Source organism: Equus quagga, chromosome 2 (genome assembly GCF_021613505.1).
Source record: "Equus quagga isolate Etosha38 chromosome 2, UCLA_HA_Equagga_1.0, whole genome shotgun sequence".
Taxonomy (NCBI): Eukaryota; Metazoa; Chordata; class Mammalia; order Perissodactyla; family Equidae; genus Equus; species Equus quagga.
In genome coordinates this window covers 30,854,515-30,868,855 of record NC_060268.1, presented here as the reverse complement: position 1 = coordinate 30,868,855, position 14,341 = coordinate 30,854,515, and the positions used below count along the sequence as shown (strand labels likewise).

General features: G+C 36.5%; 1 protein-coding gene across 1 annotated transcript; it reads left to right on the top strand.

The window, feature by feature from the left end:
- The first annotated feature begins 7,293 nt into the window (after positions 1-7,293).
- On the top strand, positions 7,294-8,229 carry LOC124234706 (olfactory receptor 4F15-like). The gene has a single exon (XM_046652070.1). The coding sequence runs from the start codon at positions 7,294-7,296 to the stop codon at positions 8,227-8,229; it is 936 nt and encodes a 311-aa protein (XP_046508026.1).
- Positions 8,230-14,341: the final 6,112 nt, after the last annotated feature.

The window sequence follows — 14,341 nt, the reverse complement described above, 5'->3', positions numbered from 1 at the left end:
AAACCCGATACCTTTCACAAAACACAAAAGACAAAAGAAAGAACTCTGCACAAAGTAAAAGCCAGGGCACACTTATAAACTGCATGAATTTTGAATACATTTCCCAATGGCATACAGATCCATTGGCAAAGAATGGGAGCCCTACTGGCTCAAGGAGTTTGAGCCTGACCTCGGACCAATAATCAGTTGAACATTAAACCATGCTGAAAAAGGAGGGACTCCCTAGGATGCCAGGCTTCAAAAAATAAAAACAATATTTAAAAAATACTGAGTAGGGGGCTGGCCCGGTGGCCGAGTGGTTAGGTTCGCGTGCTCTGCTGCAGGTGGCCCAGTGTTTCGTTGGTTCGAATCCTGGGCGCAGACATGATACTGCTCATCAGACCACGCTGAGGCAGCGTCCCACATGCCACAACTAGAAGGGCCCACAGCGAAGAATATACAACTATGCACCAGGGGGCTTTGGGGAGAAAAAGGAAAAAAATAAAATCTTTAAAAAAAAATACTGAGTAGAGATAACAGTGGTAACATATTGCAGAGAAGAGAAATCCTGCAGAATTAATCCAACAGGATACTAAACAAAAAATAAAATAATATAATAAAACATAGTAAGATAAGCAGCAAACAAACAACACCTAGGTATGGGAGGAATTGGAATCCATAGTCACTACAACATATTACCTAAAATGTTCAGTTTTTCAACAAATAATTTATGAGATATGCAAAGAAACAGTAAATAGATTCACATTAAGAAAACAGACAATAGAAACTGTCTCTGAAAGGGCCCAGATTTTAAACTTAGCAGACAAAACTTCAAATCAGAAATTATTAATATGTAAAAATAACTAAAGAAAACCAAGTTTAAAAACTACAAGAAAATATAAAAGGAATGAATCAACAAATAGAGGATATCAATACAGAGATAGAAATGATAAAAATAATTGAATTTAAATATAGGAATCAAAAGGGGCTGGACCCGTAGCCGAATGGTTAAGTTCGCGTGCTCTGCTGCCAGTGGCCCAGTGTTTCATTGGTTCGAATCCTGGGCGTGGACACGGCACTGCTCATCAAACCACGCTGAGGCAGCGTCCCACATGCCACAACTAGAAGGACCCACAACGAAGAATATACAACTATGTACCGGGGGGCTTTGGGGAGAAAAAGGAAAAAAATAAAATCTTTAAAAAAAATATAAGAGTCAAAAAATATAATAACTACATTTTTAACTCAATAGAAGGGCTCAAAAACAACTATGAAATGGCAGAATAAAAGATCAATAATTTGAAGACAGATTAACAGAAATTATTCAGCCTGAAGAACATAAAGAAAAAAAAGAATATAAATATGTAAATGAATAGAATCTCAGAGACCTGTGCAACACCATCAAGCACACCAATATATGTAAGGAGAATCCCAGAAAGAGAAGAGGGAGAGAAAGAGGTAGAAACATTATTTGAAAAAATAATGTTCAAAAACTTCCAAAACTGGATGAAAACTATATATCTACAGATCCAAAATTCAAGAAGCTCAATGAATTCCAAGTAGGATAAACATAAATATGAGTTTAGACCCTTACCTAATATCATACACAAAAATTAACACAAGATGGATCAAATATCTAAATATTAGAGCTGCAATCTAAAAATTAAAAAAAAAAAAATACGAGAAAGGCTTTTAACCATGAGTTAGGCCGAGTTCTTAGATAAGATGCCAAAAGCATGGTCCATAAATAAAACAATGAAAAGAAATAAACTGCTGATGCATGTTACATCACAGATGAATGCTGAAAATAGCGTAAATGAAAGAAGCCAGTCACAAAAGACTACATATTGTATGGTTTCATTTATATGATACGTCCAGAAAAGGCAAATCTATAGACACAGGAAAACAAATTACTTGTTGCCCGGATCTGGGAGCAGGAGTGGGGATTAACTACAAACAGGCACAAAGAATCTTTTTGGGGTGATAGAAATATTCTAACACTGAATTGTGATTGTGGTTACACAACTCCATAAATTTATTAAAAATCATTGAATTGTGCATTTAAATGGAAAAATTTTACAGTATATATATCAAACCTCCATAAAGCTGTTAAAAGATACTAAGTAAGATTTCCCAGTCTAACTTTGCACTACTTTTGAACCTCCCCTGGTTTGTTCAAATATGAATTCATTATTTCTCAAAATTCCAAGTGAGACAAGCAATTAAGGGTGTAAAGTGATAGTTTCCTTAGACTTGATATTGGAGCCAAACAGATATCATCGGTGGTCCATACAACTTGCAATGACTCAATGAATACCTACAGTAAACCTAAAATTCTCTAATTTTGAAAAAAAGAGTACATTATCAGAGCACAAAATAACTGACAATCACACTGAGCTGTTCAATTTCCCTGCAACTCTTTTCAGCAAATTGTGATTATTTACTCTTGGGAAAGCCAGTGTCCACAGAAGACCTGGTTTTCATTAGAAGCAATTATGGACCATATCCAGTCCTACTCTCCTGTCCTGCTAATTGACTTCCTTTCTAATAGTGTGAACCATTTATAGCTCCCTGTCTTTGGAAATGGTAGTGATTCAAAGAGTGTTAACTTTCTGCGTGTCTCAGTCTCTTGAAGCTGTTCCTGAGTGAAACCTGTGCCTGAACAGGTAACAGGTACATAGGATACCTGCTGTCCAATTCCCTAGCAACTGGTTACGTTGCTCCCTCCCCCTTTTATTACTTTTGTTTCCAAATCTTCTTTCCTCTTTCTGTCTCCAGTTTCCTTTTGCTCATGCTCTTTATCTGAATGATTTTCACTCATATTGTTTTGTATCCCTCTGGTCTCATTTTCATAATTTCAATTGTACGGTGAGGTGAATTTCTCTTCAAAGAGCACTTATCTTTATTAAATGCATATGTGAAAGGACTTCAATTTTCCATCCCTTTTCTCTCTGAAGTGAGATTGATGGAAATAAAAGTTATGTCTTGGCTATTTCATTCCAACTAAGTGCAATCTGGCAGAGCAAGCAATCTCTGTATTTGGAAAGACTTGAATGATGGAGTCTTAAAAATCACCACAATTATAAAAAACAAAACAAAATAATTGATTACTTATTATATGCCAGCGCATGCAGGCTCTGATGTTTTCCATGTATAACTCATTTTAATTCTTACAACAGCACTATGTGATAAGTGCTACTATCAGCCCTGTTTTACAGATGAGGAAATTGAGGGACAGAGAAGTGAAACAATGCACCCAAGAACACATAGCTCATAAATCAAGAAGATGGAGATGGAGAGCTGAACCCAGTTAGTCTGGCCCCAGAATCTGTGCTCTTAGTTACTACTTCATATTGCTAGTTAAGAAATTGCTCTTATATCATTTTTCCTATTTCCTCCACTAATTTCAAATTTTCTTTAGAAATTAGAAAACCCATAAATATTACCTGTAAAAACATGGAAAATAAGAGCTAATATTTAGTAAAAATATAAAATCACCTAAAATCTCACAAACTGGAGACATTGTGGCATAAAGTGTAAATATTTCCATATATATATTTACATTATATGTAGTATTTTGTGTTTTATAATCTTTGTTTTAACCTAATGACAAATTATATCTTTTCAGGTTAGTTTATCTGAAGTTCTAATTTATTTCATCCGCATCAAAACATCTTATGAACATAAATTAAAGTATATTTAAAAGTTATTTTCCTTATTCAGGTAGCAAGTTGCTTTTCACAAGGGCTTTGATCATGAAAACTGTACTGTTCTTTTGAATTACTGAATTTTTCCAAATACCTGGTGATGTCTTTCTGTTCATCAATATTTCTATAGCATACTTTTTGTTAATACTCCATTGTAATTTGAAGATATTGCCAGCTACTCTGTAGCACCCGTACCCATTTTGTTTGAGGTAAAAAAGAAGGGGGAAAATTTGTTGTTTTTCTAGTATTACTGCATTATATTTAGGATCTATTTGGAAATGTGGAGTGTTGAGCTTACTCTGAGAGGACAGTCACATGACAGGGAAGTCACTGACTTCCCGACTGGTTTCCGTTCTCCCATCAGGGTGCAGGTGTCAGTGAGTTCAACTCCCAAAGTCACTTGGAGAGTTACTCTCCACTACATCCCCCACAAGGGCTTCTGGGCCCCTGATTTTGCTTACCATGTCTTCTTGAACTTTCTACTATGAATGTTAGTGGAGATTATCTTTAATGGTACCTATATTGTGCCAGAAATTGTGCTAAGTATTGGAGTTTACACAGTTGGTTAAAAGCTCCTTTCTCAAAGAAATTATAGTTGAAAATGAAGAAATAACATACAAAAAATAATATACTTTAATTATGTACAAGATATAACAACAGTTCATAGAGAGAAACTATTTACTCTGCTTAGAGTCTTCAATGAGTACTTTAGAGTAGGTGGCATTTAATATCTATGTCTTGAAGGATAAAGGGAAGTAAGATTTGTGCCAGATAGTTTTATCCATATCATCTCAAATCCTCATAACATCAGGAAAATTAAGTTATAATTCTTTCATTTTATGGAGAAATAAATACCATTAGCATCACTTGGTAGCCTACCCTAGTGTATATAGCTCATAAATGGCAATGTTGGGATGACAAGTAAAATCTATCAGGCCTTAGAGCCAAAGATGGTTCTACTTTGTAATGACCAGGAATAACACAGATGACAGCACATGCAAAGGCAGAGAAATGGGAAAAAAAATACACTGAAGTGTTCAGTTCATAAAGGGTCTAATGTGATATGCTGTTAAATTTTAAAGATTCTCAATGACAGAACCAAATGTTTAAATAGGAGAATAATATGAACATATTTGATCCTTAGATAGAAAGATCTGAAAGCAGAGTACAGAAAGGACTAAACTTAGATAAGATTGGAGGCAGAGAGATCATTCAGAAGGCTTTTCAGTCATTAAGATGAAAAACTATGTAGAACTGAAATAATAATTGACCCTGGAAATGAGGAGGAGAAAACAAAATTGAGAAATATTCAGGAAGTATAATTTTCTATCTGGGATGTAAGGTGAAAAAGGAGACAAGGGTGCCACAAAGATTCCTGGATTGGGCATCTGAGAGAATGGTCGTGATATTTCTTAAGGTATTTAAAAGATTATAAAATCATGAATTCGGCCTTAGGCATTTTAACTTTGATATATTTGAGGAATGTCCACTTAAGTACTACAATATAGTCTTGGATATGTTGTGCTGGAGTCCCTGGCTAGAGCTATAGATATAGAAATCTTCAATAAGTGAGGAGTAGTTAAAACTATGAAGCTTGTTTGTAATGAAAAAATATCTTAGGATAGACTCCTGAGTCACATCAGCATAGATAAGCAGGGGAAAAAAAATCCATGTATCAGTGAAAGATACAAAAAAGAAGTTAGAAATGTAGGAGAAAAATTAAGAGAGCTCTGTAATACAAATAGTAGGAAGGCATTCAGCTTCAAGTAACACACCTTATTTACAATCTCTTAAATGAACTAGGTTTTATTTTTCTCACATTGTAAGCAGTCAGAAGGTAAACCTTTGCTGGCATCAGTTAAAGACCTAGACAAGTTTCCTTTTCTATCTGTTCATACTACCATTTTTAACATGTTGACTTCTAAAGCTCATGACAGCTGCACCTTTAGGCATCATATTAACATTGAATGCAGGAATAAAGGTGCCAGGAAAAGAGCATTCTCCACACTAAACTTTCCGTTTTAATCTGGGAATGAAAGCCTTCCACAAAAGACACTGTTCTATGTCTCATTAAGCAAATCTAGGTTGCACGCCCCTCTTAAATCAATCCATGGCCAAGTGACATTGGATTATCACGTTTTATCAGGCAGCCAGGATAAGGACCTACCTCTCCCAAAATTTAGGGATCTCTACCAAATATCTAAACAGATAGGTGTTCTGCTAGCAGGAAATGTGGATAGAAAAAGCTTTGGGATAGGCAACATACATAGAAGTCAATGACATAAAAAAATTTCAAAAACAGTGGATGATCAATAGTATCAAATTTGGAAAATAAATAAGATAAAGACCGAAAAGTGTTTATTATATGTGATATTTTAATAAAAGTACATTGTTGTGTGCTGAATCCCTAGTGACTTCTCTAAAAAGATTTTCTGGAGTGGAAGCTAGACTGTTTTGGCTTGTTTAATAAACGAAATGCATAAGTTAAAATCAACCTACCAGTAAAGGTTTGAGAAAGAAAGAGAAAATCAGGAGGAACCCCCTGCATCCCATCCTTGATAGATTTGATTTTTGAAGGAGAGATTCTATGTGTAACAGGTTAAGGGAAGTGAAAAGCTGAGATGAAGGAAAAATGTTAACTGATGCTTCTAGATCCTTGGGGAGATTCAGAGTAGACTCGGAGGTGCTGGCCTTGAAAAGCATAGAGCAGTGATTGGGAGTATCATTCTGAAGTCCTACGGCTCTTGATACAAGCCCTAGCTTTGCCACTTCATCTTTCTAAGGCTCACTTTCTTCATTTGTGAAATGGGGGTAATGAAACTGAATCTACCTTATGGAGTCCTTAGGAGATTTGCAAGAGATCAGGTACTTAACACAATGCCCTGAATGTAGGTGACACTCACTCAAATGTTATTTGTGATCACTATAATTGATTATTAATTATTATTTATCATCATTGTATTTACTATTCTTTACTCTCGAATATCCAATATTTTATTTTGTTTTTAGTTTGTCTTTAATCTATTTATTAAAATAGACCAAAGATGATATCATGTCATGAACCAAGCATTATCATGAAGTCCTGTGCACCTGAGTTCCAATTAAATTCTAAAAACCCAAGGTATGTAGTGATGGGATATCTTCAAGTACTTTTTTCCTGGTGATCTCTATAAGCCCAGTCAAGTAAGAGAATGTTAATGGGCTAAGAAAGATGCAAGTAAGAGACTATAGAATTTGTGTGAAAGTATTAATAGTGGTATGACAGGAGAGAGGACGTTTATTTGATGTGAGAACATTTAGGGCAATGGTCAGGAAAATGATCCAGAAACTTTTGAGAAAAATTTGAAAGAAATTTTACAATGGGAGGAAAATTAAAGAAACTCCATTTGGCTTTATTTACAGTCACATTTTCCCTCAGATATCCACTTTATATAATAAATTTGTTGCTAACCTTATTTTTTCCAAAATCTTCTATTTTCTTCCCTCAGTCAGTTATATCTAACTTAATTAGCAAGGCAAATAAGGAGTCTATGTTGTGCCTGTTATACTTACTCTTCTTAATTTTTATCCTCAGGTCACTTGAAAATCAGTTCTTCTGTCCCAGCGAATGGGTGGACTAAATGACTCTGTGGTCACTGAGTTTGTGTTACTGGCTCTTTCTTGTTCTTGGGAGAAAAAATTTTTTCTCATTTTGATATGTTTTTTGCTCTACTTAGGAGTCATCGTGGGGAACGTTTTAATTTTGTTTTTGGTAATTTTTGATTCTCACTTACATTCTCCTATGTACTTCCTGCTGGCGAACCTGTCTCTCATTGATGTGGGCCTTTCCTCTACCACAGTCCCCAAGATAATCACAGACCTTTTATATGAATGCACACTAATTTCTTTCAAAAGTTGTATGACACAGATATGCTTCATCCACATCATAGGAGGAGTGGAGATGGTGTTACTCATAGCCATGGCATTTGACAGGTGCACAGCCATCTGTAAGCCTCTTCACTACTTGAACATCATGAATCCTAAAATATGTATTTTATTTGTAATCACTGGCTGGGTAACAGGGGTGATCCATGCTATGTCTCAGTTTTTATTTGTTAGGAACTTGCCTTTTTGTGGGCCTAATAAAGTGGACAGCTTTTATTGTGACTTTCCTAAGATCATAAAACTTGCATGTACAAATGGAGCCAAGCTTGAGTTTATTGTTACTGCCAACAGTGGCTTTATGAGCATGGGCACCTTCATCCTGCTAATCCTTTCCTATTCCTTCATTTTGGTCACTGTCTGGAAACGTTCCTCAGGAGACTTATCCAAGGCATTTGTCACTTTGTCATCTCACATCATTGTGGTGTTCTTGTTTTTCACTCCATGCATGTTTCTGTATGTGTGGCCTTCTCCCCCACCATCACTTGATAAAAACCTGTTCATTGTTGACTTTGCTATCACCCCTGTCTTGAATCCTACCATCTATACATTACGGAACAAAGACATAAAGGTAGCAATAAAAAGATTGTGCAAAAAGATATCTTATTCCAGATTTTGTTGACCACATTTTTTTTGGAGCTGTAAAATTGTACATTCAACCGCATGCTGGTCCGTCTCCATTTAGGCACCTCAAATTTAATATATCCAGAGCAAATTCATCATCTGTCATCCTAAACCTACTACTACTTCACATGGAGTATAGTCCATTACCATTACCAACATGGGAAATGTAAATCCAACATATTAAGCATTGATATTCTTACTGAGAACAGCATGGTCTGACAAAGAAAATTTTCTTTTTGACTTTATAGTTATTTTGCAAATAAAAGGATGTAATAACATCATTTCTACTATTCATAATGTCTAAAAAAAACCCTGTAAATTTGTTGTGACCAATGTAAAGAATCATCACATTGAATTGTTATATATGTAGATCAAATGGCTTTACTATTATTTTAAAAAAGACCCAAAGACAAAATCTGAGTGCAAGTAGTTTATTTGGAAGAGAGTCACAGAAGACACTGGTTCAGAAGTGGGGGTTTGAGATAGGGAAGGGAAGAATGTCAATAGAGAGAGCATTAATTGGTATCCAACTATTGTGGACAACTGGGGTGCCGTCCTGCTGTGGCCTTCTAGGAGAGTGTATAGATTCTATGACTTACAGTTGTCCCACATGAGAGGCAAGGAAGCTGTGTATTTCTGTACTGGTGCAGCTCTGAGGCACTAACTCCATGGCAGTTCCAGGCTTCCCCACATAGTGGGTTGAGTACTTTTGAAATCCAAAGAAAAATCCTCAGACAGAAGGTCTCTGGAGCTTATGGCATAAAACAATCTACATTCTTGGGAATATTAAGTGCAGAGCGATACGTGTGAGGCACCAAGATTGTTAGATACACTCCAGATCTTTCCATGCTTAAAGGCAGTCATACTCCGCGTAAGTTCTCTCCATCATTGGTTCTTCAAATACGTGTGTTAACGCAACAAGTATTAATTGGTCTTTTCATGACACACGTTCCCAGGATGGTATTCTTCATATTCCTCCTCCACAACCCAATCTAGAATCCCCTCACATCTATCCAGTACTTCTGCTGATCTAGATCACTTGCCCAGATCCACATCCTCACACCTGAGCAGTCTGACTCCATGATCACCACGCTCCTGTCAGGCTGTAATTGCTGCAATCACTTGTTTAATGTTATCATCAATCACAGTTGATGCAAGTGCAGCAGCAACTCTACTTCTTCATGAAAATGAAGATTAATTATCCCTTGCATGATAGTAAATTCTTTCTTTGTCCGTTGATCAACAAACACAAGGAAACCAAAATGATCAGGGAGCTACTGAAACTTTAGGTTTATTGAAATGCTTACTCTGTCTGCAGGAGACGAATTTTCCCCACCTGAGCAGAGGTCAAAGTTGTAGGTCCAGCTCAAATTCTCTAAGGAAGTGATGGCGAATGGAGCTGCTCTCACTATTCACCACTGGTTTCCAGATCTATGCATTCTGGGACATAATACATTATAATGTCCATTGGTTCAAAGTATATATCGCGCGTTAAAACACAAAGTGTCATTCCCAAATTGGCATTTACTTCCACTTTTACTTGCAACTTTAAAAGACTATCAGACTGATAGTTTATGCTTGATACAGTGCATTGCAGCACCAGTGGATCACTCCGGTGTGTACCTATTGTTGTCCTTTCTTTGCTGTAAAGATATTCCTTTGTCCTGAGCAATGTTACTAAGGACGTTAGGAATTTTATGTGTCTTTGGATCATTAATGGCCAAGGTACTGCTGTAAAGATAGTCAAAGCCATATCTGGAAAACACACTTACCCTGGTAAGAACAATTTTCTGTTCTTTCAGCATAGAAGAGGTACATGTAAGCAACTTTCATTCAAATTACTGATTAAATGCCTCAAAAGATGAAATTGTGTCAAGAGTTGAGCACCAATGTGTGCTTCTGAAAGGTCAAACATTCAACAGTAGTTGTAGTTAGAACTGCCTTAATGAGAAGAGACCATGTGAAAAGAACCCATGGAAAGACTTCCTCCCTGCCATTCACAACTAGTTCATTCACAGGCCCATTTTACAAGAAAGAATCGATGGAATGAATTCATCCTGCCTTTTACAACTTTATTCACGGTCCCGTTGTGCAAGCACTCGAGTGGCTAAGCCAAGTCATCAACTCTGCTATTTAACACTATTCTTGGAGTACAGTAAGATAAGGAACATAAATAAGAAGTATACATGTCTTTATTGCTGCTTTCTTCTGCCTAAAAGAGCAATTATATCACATCTCAGCAAGGCCCACATATAATGAACCACTATCTGTTTTAAGCGACAATCCCAAAATAGTGCAGAAATTATAAAATTGACCCCTTGAGAGGATAGATGTCATAGACTAGAGTCATTTGATGATTCCAAGCAAAGTAATAGGTTGATTGCTAGGATAAGCAATATGGTATGAAATGGAGGAAATAAATGAAACATCATCTCTAGAAACTAATAAATTAGCAAGTAGGAAAGAGTTGAGGTAGGAAATATGTGCTGTTGAATGTACACTCATAATAACAAAGATACAATGATTAGAATAGTAAAGAAAGCACAAATGAGATCTTTTATCCTATGATAAAGGTGGATTCTCAAAACAGAAGTGAACAAATCCATATGATTACAAGCATTTGAACAAACAAAAATGTTGGATTCCACACATACACAGAAAATTAGATACGTATATTTCAAGATAAATTTGTTGGATCAAAATATTTTAAAATCACATCATACAACAGCTTTTAAAAATGTAGGTGAAATTTATATACTTATGGCATAAAATATGCAATTTTAAGCAAAGTAACACAAGCAGAAAATATGAAAAGAGAAAAGGTTATATTTTACTAAACTAACTTTAAAGTCATCAAAAACAAAAATAAAGACTTCCCATTTCTAGTTTCCTGTGTAAGGAGCTTGGGAGCCACTACTCCTTCCTAACAACAAGTAAAGAGTGGAACGGACTGGAAAATCACGAACTCTTCTTAGATCAATAAGAGAGGGGAGGACACAGGGCAAACTGCTGCCCCCAAGATTAGAGAGACAGACGGGCAAATACAGGTCGTCATGGCTTATTGGAGCAGAGACAAACGACAGAAACTGCCACAGGAACTACTGCTGGGATAGGAAAACCTGAACCAAGACTGACAACTACTGGAGGCTTAGTGTGGACAACTCTGAGAGTTAAAAAACTGTCCCAGGAGACTCAGCCATAGGAGGTCCCAACAATTTTGTGAGATTTACTTCCGGGAGCTTGACCAGATTCCCACAGTAAATATGTGAGAAAAATCCCCTCAGGCTTCCAGCAGAGCAAGGGGAAAAGGAATCATTGTGAAATATACTAGAGCACTCTGTTCTTAAAAGCCCTGACCTCAGGGGAAATGAGTGAAACAGAACCTAAACTGCTGAGGTATAATCAGAGCCAAACTGAACTGGGGAAGGGAGATACCCAATTCCACCCCACTCTAGCCATCCTGTCCCACTCAAGGTCGGGGAAGAAAAAACCTTAGAAACCCTTCTGAAATTCACAGTCCAGAGTCATAGGCTAACGAAAATATGGAGAGCTAATCATAAGACGATAGAACAGTTCTTCTCTGCCCACATTTCACCATATTAGCAAACATCTATTTACAGAAGTTCCTTTTTTTAAAACTTTTTATTGAGATTATGATAGTTTACAACCTTGTGAAATTTCACTTGTACATTATTGTTTGTCACTCGTGTTGTAGGTGCACCACTTTGCCCTTTGTGCTCACCCCCCACCTCTCCTTTCCCCTGGTAGCCACTAATCTGTTCTCTTTGTCTACATGTTTAACTTCAACGTATGAGTGGAGTCATACAGATATTGTCTTTCTCTATCTGGCTTATTTCACTTAACATAATATCCTCAAGGTCCATCCTTGCTGTTGTGAATAGGACGATTTTATCCATTTTTATGGCTGAGTAGTATTCCATTGTATATATATACACCATATTTTCTTTATCCAATCATCAGTTGATGGGCACTTAGGTTGCTTCCATGTCTTGGCTATTGTAAATAATGCTGCAATGAACATAAGGGTGCATGGGATTTTTGCAATTGCTGATTTCAAGTTCCTTGGATAGACCCAGTAGCGGGATGGCTGGGTCATATAGTATTTCTATTTTTTACTTTTTTAGAAATCATGCTGTTTTCCACAGTGGCTGCACCAGTTTGCATTCCCACCAGCAGTGTATGATGGTTCCTTTTTCTCCACAACCTCTCCAACATTTGTTACTTTTTGTTTTGGTTATTTTTGCCAAATGGGTGTAAGGTTATTCTAATGGGTGTAAGGTGATATCTTAGTGTAGTTTTGATTTGCATTTCCCTGATGATCAGCGATGATGAGCATCTTTTCATGTGCCTATTGGCCATCCGCATATCTTCTTTGGAGAAATGTCTGTTCATGTCCCCTACCCATTTTTTGATTGAGTTGTTTGATTTTTTGTTGTTGAGTTTTGTGAGTTCTTTATATAGTATAGAGATTAACCCATTGTAGGATATGTGATTTGAAAATATTCTTTCCCAATTGGTGAGTTTTTTTTTGTTTCAATCCTGTTTTCCCTTGCCTTGAAGAAGCTCTTTAGTCTGATGAAGTCCCATTTGTTTATTCTTTCTATTGTTTCCCTTGTCTGAGAAGACATGGTGTCCGAAAACATCCTTTTAATACTGATGTCAAAGAGTGTACTGCCTATACTTTCTTCTAGAAGCCTTATGGTTTCAGGTTTTATCTTTAGGTCTTTGATCCCTTCTGAGTTTATTTTTATGAATGGTGAAAAAGAGTGGTCAACTTTCATTCTTTTACATGTGGCTGTCCAGTTTTCCCAGCACCATTTGTTGAAGAGACTTTCTTTTCTCCATTGTATGCCCTCAGCTCCTTTGTCAGAGATTAGCTGTCCATAGATGTGTGGTTTCATTTCTGAGGTTTCAATTCTGTTCCATTGATCTGTGCACCTGTTTTTGTACCAGTTCCATGCTGTTTTGATTACTGTAGCTTTGTAGTATGTTTTGAAGTCAGGGATTGTGATGCCTCCAGCTTTGTTCTTTTTTCTCAGGATTGCTTTAGCAATTCAGGGTCTTTTGTTGCCCCATATGAATTTTAGGATTCTTTGTTCTAATTCTGTAAAGAATGTCATTGGGATTCTGATTGGGTTTGTGTTGAATCTCTAGATTGCTTTAGGTAGTATGGACATTTTAACTATGCTTATTTTTCCAATGTATGTGCATGGAATGTCTTTGCATCTCTTTATGTAATCATCAATTTCTTTCAGAAAAGTCTTGTAGTTTTTGTTGTATAGGTCTTTCACTTCCTTGGTTAAATTTACCCCAAGGTATTTTATTATTTTTGTTGTGATTGTGAATGGTATTCTGTTCTTGAGTTCTTTTTCTGTTAGTTCATTATTAGAGTATAGAAATGCTACTGATTTATGTAAGTTGATTTTATACCCTGTGATATTGCTGTAGTTGTTGATTATTTCAAATAGTTTTCCAATGGTTTCTTTGGAGTTTCTATACATAAGATCATGTCGTCTGCAAACAGGAAGAGTTTCACTTCTTCACTCCCTATTTGGATTCCTTTTATTCATTTATCTTGCCTAATGGCTCTGGCCAAAATCTCCAGTACTATGTTGAATAAGTGTGGTGATAGTGGGCATCCTTGTCTTGTTCCTGTTCTCGGAGGTTGGCGCTCAGTTCTTGCCCATTGAGTATGATGTTGGCTGTGGGTTTGTCATATACGGCCTTTATTATGTTGAGGTTATTTCCTTCTATCCCCATTTTGTTTTTATCGTAAATGGCTGTTGGATCTTGTCAAATGCTCTCTCTGCATCTATTGAGATGATCATGTGGTTTGTATTTCTCAATTTGTTAATGTGTGTATCGCGTTGATTGATTTGTGGATGTTGAACCGTCCCTGTGTCACTGGTATGAATTCCACTTGATCCTGATGTATGATCCTTTTGATGTATTACTGAATTCGGGTGGTCAAAATTTTGTTGAGAAACTTACATCTATGTTCATCAGTGATACTGGCCTGTAGTTCTCCTTTTTTGTGCTGTCCTTGCCAGGCTTTGGTATCAGAGTGATGTTGGCCTTGTAGAATGTGT

What these genes read in the sequence shown, in the direction of transcription:
- LOC124234706 (XM_046652070.1), top strand. Translation starts at nt 7,294, where the DNA reads ATGGGTGGACTAAATGACTCTGTGGTCACTGAGTTTGTGTTACTGGCT.